Source organism: Benincasa hispida, chromosome 5 (assembly GCF_009727055.1).
Source record: "Benincasa hispida cultivar B227 chromosome 5, ASM972705v1, whole genome shotgun sequence".
NCBI classification, from domain to species: domain Eukaryota; kingdom Viridiplantae; phylum Streptophyta; class Magnoliopsida; order Cucurbitales; family Cucurbitaceae; genus Benincasa; species Benincasa hispida.
In genome coordinates this window covers 27,127,396-27,134,146 of record NC_052353.1, presented here as the reverse complement: position 1 = coordinate 27,134,146, position 6,751 = coordinate 27,127,396, and the positions used below count along the sequence as shown (strand labels likewise).

The 6,751-nt window shown below is 35.6% G+C and overlaps 1 protein-coding gene across 1 annotated transcript; it reads left to right on the top strand.

Moving 5' to 3' along the window:
• Positions 1-2,224: 2,224 nt before the first annotated feature.
• Positions 2,225-6,112, top strand: LOC120078101 (2-alkenal reductase (NADP(+)-dependent)-like). Its single transcript, XM_039032316.1, has 5 exons — positions 2,225-2,565; positions 2,859-3,036; positions 4,085-4,251; positions 4,680-4,762; positions 5,501-6,112. The coding sequence occupies exons 1-5, from the start codon at positions 2,338-2,340 to the stop codon at positions 5,877-5,879; spliced, it is 1,035 nt and encodes a 344-aa protein (XP_038888244.1). The 5' UTR covers positions 2,225-2,337; the 3' UTR covers positions 5,880-6,112.
• Positions 6,113-6,751: the final 639 nt, after the last annotated feature.

The following is a 6,751-nucleotide window of genomic DNA, read 5'->3' as shown; positions in this document are numbered from 1 at the left end:
CATGGTTGTATAGACAACTATGCAAAGCAACAAGACCTGAGGTTCGAGAGATAGCTGGGTCTCTCATACTTTTGCAACTATGGGCTTGGGAGTGATTTCCAACAATGGCTCCACAGCTACATCATGTTAATGATGCTCAGTTAGTTGGACGAGCCTACGGTTCTCGGAATGTTGTTTTAATTCAATTTAATTTTATATCATTGATCTAGTTAATTTAAATTCTAAATTATCAATTTAAAAATTTAGGTGGAGAGACAAAATTTGTGTAGGTGGAGAGACAAAATTTGTGTGACTAGGAAAGCCACACATGTAGTCAACCAGTATAGATACATGTTTGATCTGCTTCAACCTAAACAAGTACATTATACTAAACCTAATCGATTATTTTATTCACATTTTTATTGTATTTGTCTTTAATATTCTATAATATAATATTGTGTTTCAGGTTATTTGGGAGCCGTACAAAATTATTGTGCATACTTTGCCTAATTTTTGTACGAATGGTCAAAATATATGGGGGACGATGAGTCCTCTCATATGTTTTCACATTGGTGAGTGGCATCTTCCTGACAGGGTGACGAGACAATTCGGTTTTCAGCAGGATGTCCCATCGTCTTGTAATACTGACCCGTATTGCATGATATTGACCTAAGGACTGGAGATTGGTCCGAAAAGGTTGCACATTTGGTAGTGCGATGGCACTATCGTGCAAGATTTATTGCAGTGAGGGTTTCTCTTGAACAGTTTGACACAGATGTCACTCCAGAATATATTCATTGGTATAATAATATCACAAGGCGCTACGTCACTCGTCCGGGAGCAGATGTGGGTCATCTGGTAAATGAATGAATATTATCTATTTTTTTTAATTTAAATTTATTTTAAATATTGTCTAATTGTTTTATAATTCACAGAGATCGAACAACAGTAGACTCCGTGAGGTTGCGAATGATCCGAACCAGGTTCTTGCTATATGCGGTGACAACCAAAGCTATATGGAGGAAATTTATTATATGTACGATATACCTATTGTTCCTCCACCAGCTCCTAGACGTAGAGGACCTGTTCGGGAAGAGGATAAGTTTGATGAGGTTGCACATAATGTGGAAGAGTTGCCCCTTATGACGTAGGCGCAGAGTCAAACTAATTATGTTAGTCCGATGACGATGATGCCAGCATTTGGTTCAGGACATTATGACTCAAAGGCTGGTCCTTCGTCTTCATACGTGCATGGACATGGTCGGGGTCGTGGAGAGCATAATGAATATTTATATTATGAAGCGCTTACAGAGGTACCAAAGCAACATCAGGAAGAACCCGAGAAACCTCAAGTTCGAAGTCGACAACGACAACCAGCTCGAAATCGACGACGTCCGCCTTGTGGGACACATTGATTTTTGTAATTATTTTTATATAAATGAGATATTTAATTTACATTTTTTTATTTTTATGAGTTATTATTTTTTTAATTTATTCTTTTTAGAGTTTAAATAAAATAATAAAATATTTTTAGAAATTGTTTTTATAAAATGGAAAATTTTTTTAAAAAAAAGATTAGAAAGAAGAAGGTGGAATGTGTAATAATTAAAAAGGAAAAAAAAGGGAAATTTGTTTGGTATTCTCGCTCTCTATCAAAATCTCGCTATTTCGCTCTCGCTCACACTCTCGCACTCACTCACGCTCATACTCTCGCTCAAAATCTTAAAATATCGCTCTCGAATTTGATTGGGAAGTTTAGTGGCAAAAAGAAGGAGATTCATTAGCTCATTATTTAGTAGACTTGCTGAGATGACAGAATCCATAAAAATTATTCAACAAGCTTTGGAAGAAATTCGAGGGGGACCTTATGAAAATTTAGAAATACGATCTTTTGATAGATGAAGGTCTCCGGAATGATAATTAAATAGACTTAATAATAATGTTAGGAAGGGTAAGGTCGAGGGTTCAAAGTTCGGCGTACAAACTGTCTCTTATACACATCTAGATGTGTATAAGAGACAGCTTTACGGCGAATTTTCAACCCTTGACTTATTTTTTAAAAAAAAAAAACAATATTTTTACAAATAGTTTGAAAACAATAATATTTTCCTAAATAGTTTCTAAAAAGACAATATTTTTTAATTTTTCCCGTTGCATATACCCAATGTTCCTGTTACTCTCTAAATTAAAAATCTATCCTAAAAATCTCTTTTCCCTGTACTCTCTAAATTAAAAATCTATCCTAAAAATCTCTTTTCCCTGTTATGGTAATCGTTTGTTTAGCCATTGCCGCACGTTTACCCGTTGGTTGCCATTGGGACCGCCATTACCAGTTTGTGGCAGTGCTGGGAAGTTGCAATGGCGGACATAGGCGAGGAAGTGAAGAACAAGCAGGTGATTTTTCGGGACTATGTTAGTGGTTTCCCTAAGGAATCCGATTTCATCATTACCACTGCTACCATCCGCTTGAAGCTTCCTGAAGGTTCAAATGGCGTTTTGGTCAAAACACTTTATCTTTCTTGCGATCCCTACATGCGAATGCTCATGGAAAGTCGATCCGGCCCGACTTCTTATTCCCCTGGCTCTGTAATTTCCTTCTCTCTATGATTTTTTTCTCTCTCGTTAATTGCTTTTCTTGCTTGCCTTACGAAATGTGATCGGAAGAGGTGAAATTTCTTGCGATTCTAGATAAGGTCATGCATGAATCATCCCTGCCCATTTTCATGATATTGAAGGAAAACTGTGTTTGCATTGTAGCTTACAAAAGGGTAAATTAAGAAAAGAAAACTTCAGATGCAGGAATATGAATTTTATAACGAGAATGAGCATTGAACTCTTATGTTTCGTTTAATTCTCTGACGGAAATGAAACATTTACAGTTGGTATATGGGTTTGGAGTAGCTAAAGTTTTGGAGTCTGCACACTCGGACTTCAATGAAGGTGACCAACTTTGGGGAATATTGAAATGGGAAGAATACTCTGTCGTGGAGGAGCCTGGAAAACTCTTCAAAATCCACCATACTGATGTGCCCCTCTCATATTATACTGGAATTCTCGGTAATTTCTGTCTGTAATGGCCTGAATTTTCAATTTACTAAGACCTCGTTCGGATAATCTTTTAGTTTTTGAAAATTAAGCTATTCTTGGTATAGTTTCTTTGTAATTGCCTGAATTCTCAATTTTCTAAATACGTTTGATAACCTTTTGATTTTTAGTTTTTGGTTTTTGAAAATTAAGTTTATAAACACCACTCTCACTTATTCTTATATTCATAAAACTTTGGAGTTCATCTAAGTGACAAAAAGCCATTTTCAGCTTTCTACAAATCATACCAAACTCACACTTATTCTTATATTAAACCTTCTATTTCATTTTGTCATTTCATGCGTTTTCTTCATCCTAGCAGTGAATTTTTATGAATAATTACGGTTCTGTTTAGCACCCATTTGGTTTTTAATTTTTGAAAAATTAAGCCTATCCTCTAAATTTCTTACAATGATTTTCATCCTTATTGAGTAAAAGAATTGAATTCTTAGCCAAATTCCAAAAGAAAAAATAAGTTCTTAAAAGGTATTCCTTTTTAGTTTTTAAAATTTAGCTTAATATTTTAGAATATTGATAGAAAGTATATAACTAAGCAAGACATTTAGAGGTGGAAGAGATGTTTGTAGGTTTAATTTCCAAAAACTAAAAATAAAAACCAAATGATTACCAAACACGACCTAAGCTACTTAGGGAAAAGTTCTGAATAATTCGCTTAGGGAAAAGTTCTGAATAATTCGCCACCTACAATATGCATTGTTGTTTTTCTTGTGCTTTACATGGAGGATGCGGGTTTCCTGTATAGATGATGTAGGTGGTTGACTTGGATTTATAACTCCAAAGCATGCAAGTAGCACTCTTATTGTCGAGATTAATGACTTTGGGTTTTGGAGCAATATTTTCCTTACACAACTTGACATTGTTCTTCCTAATTTACAACAGTATGAAGCCCATAACCAAAAAGTAAAGGGTGAGGATTGTCTGCATGCTATATGAGAAAGTGATAAATGTCAGGAGTAGTTTTCTCATTGGCTGAACATATAGAATTAATTAACCTTTACAGGTATGCCTGGTATAACTGCTTATTTTGGATTTCATGATATATGCTCCCCCAAGAAGGGAGAATATGTGTTTGTATCAGCAGCTTCTGGTGCAGTTGGTCAACTTGTTGGCCAATTAGCAAAGTTGATGGGTTGTTATGTTGTTGGGAGTGCTGGAAGCAAAGAGAAGGTGAATCACTGTTTTAAAGCTTGCTTCGATATCTTCTTTCTCCCAAGCATCCGTTTCTCTGACAAAATTCAGTTTTGTGCAATAAGAAAACTGTTCATTCTCTGTTCAAGATCTTGTGATATTTATTCATCTATGCAAATGTTCTATTCATTTTTTTTTTTTTATATCACTATTTGATTCATAGATGTACGTTTTTGTTGAATCTTGATTTGGTTTCTTAATCTTAAGACTTTTTTTGTTTTGGTCCATAATACTTTTAATGTTTTTATTTTAGTTCTTTAAGATTTAAATCAAGTAGCAGAGTTGTAGTTTTGACCTATACTTTCTGATCTGTAAGCTCATTAACATCCATTAACAATGGATTCTTGTTCTCGCCATACATTCTACTGAAATATCAATAACATTTCTTTTATGTATGCCCAACGTAGATTGAGCTGCTGAAAAACAAGTTCGGATTTGATGAGGTTTTCAACTACAAGGAAGAACAGGACTTAGATGCGGCACTAAAGCGGTCAGTAACTCTTGATGGACTTTTACATGATCTACATCATAAAAACATTGATGGAATGGACGATTGTCTGAAACAATAGGAAATTGTAGTCTCTATGAAATGAGAAGATTTTGTGTTGTGGCAAAACCTTTTCGATCAAATAAAATTTATAGAATAATTGATCAAGAACTACTAAAATTGGGTAGTAAATAACTAGATACCGGGTCGAACCACTGGTATCCTACGTTTAACTTTTCTAAGTTAAATTTGTCTAAGGAAAGTGATAAAAAGGGGGTGAATTGATAAGCAAACTAAAAAGCAGAGAAGTAAGATAGTGGAGTGTTCCATACTTGCCCCTGGGGAGGGGGAGTGTTGAAAACTGCTGTATTTGCCCTAAGGGCATTTTAGTCTTTTTATATTTCTTTACTTTTCTCTACTGTATTAGGGTTTGTCTTAGTCTATTTATATGTTGGGTCTGTGGTGTTTGTAAAAGGTAAAATAATAAGAATTCTTCTATCGTGGTTTTCTCCCTGGTCTAGGGTTTTCCACATAAACCTTGCATTCTTCTTCTTCCTCCTTTCTTTATTTCAATAAAAACCATAATTGAAAATTTGTGAGAAAATAAGTATAAATTTCAAAAATAGAAAACTAAAAACATAATTCGTTACCAAACTGGGTCTAGAGTATCTAATGTCAGGCCCTGTCCATTTCATAATCTCGAAAATGGAACTTTATCTTTTCATGTTGTTTTGGTGGCAGGTGCTTCCCTGAAGGTATAGATATTTACTTTGAAAATGTAGGAGGGAAGATGCTTGATGCAGTGCTTTTAAACATGAGGCCTCATGGTCGGATTGCAGTATGTGGAATGATATCTCAATACAACCTCGATCAGTCAGAGGGTGTGCATAATCTCTTGCATCTTGTACTTCAGCGGATCCGCATGGAAGGTTTCAGTGCTCCTGACTATTTCCACCTTAATGCTAACTTCTTAGAAGCAATGTTGCCTTATATCAGAGAAGGGAAGATAAACTATGTCGAGGACATGGTTCACGGCCTTGAGAGTGGCCCAGCAGCTTTGATTGGACTCTTTAGTGGTCGCAATATTGGAAAACAAGTAGTTGCCATCTCCACAGAATGATTCTACTGCTGTTGGTTTCTTCTGTAATCCTTTCTCCCTTCCATTTGGGTCTCGGGTCTTCTCTGTTTTCGAATGGACCATGTTTAAGAAATAAGTAGTTTCCATCACCACAGAGCAGCCCAGGTACTTTAGTACTATTCTACTGTAGAATATACTAAAAAGAAGACAGATGGTTGGATGAATGATGCAGCTGTGTGTTTGAAATAATGTAAATAATCTATTTTCAATGTGTACTTGCCATCTTGCTTATTTTTCAGCAAATCCACAAAATTGTTGGATGAAGGATCGATCAACATACAACTTAGGAGATTCTTACGAAAACTGTTATATCACATGGGGTATCTGTTAGGTTTCAGCCCTGTAAACAGTAAAACCCAACCAGAATTCCCAAAACAAAACAGAGACGATATTCTCTTGTTTTGATATCTATATACAATCAAGGGAAAATCTCAGACAAACCACAAGATAGCAAACTAGAGCTCTATAATAACACAAGAACGATTATAATGAAATCCAGAAAATAAATGTCAACTACCAGCAAAATTCAAGAGAGCTGACATTCCCTCTTCTTCAGCCTTCAGCTTCAAAATTCAAGAGAGTTTTATAGAGAAGTTTGCTTTGTTGTTGAAATTTGGGCTTCCTATCAGGGTCTTCTTTGAGCAGAGACACAATCTTTTGTTGTTCATCTTCCTCTACCTCTTTTTGTACAACATTCACATTTTTCAATGATGGAGCTGAGATCATATTAGCTTCAATTGCTGGAGGTAGGTGAGACGGTGCATCTGCAGCTTTGTCCTGAAGACCGAGTTGATATAATATCTCAAAGTCAAATCCCTCTCAAAGTCGAATCCCAAGAACTTAGCCAACCATGT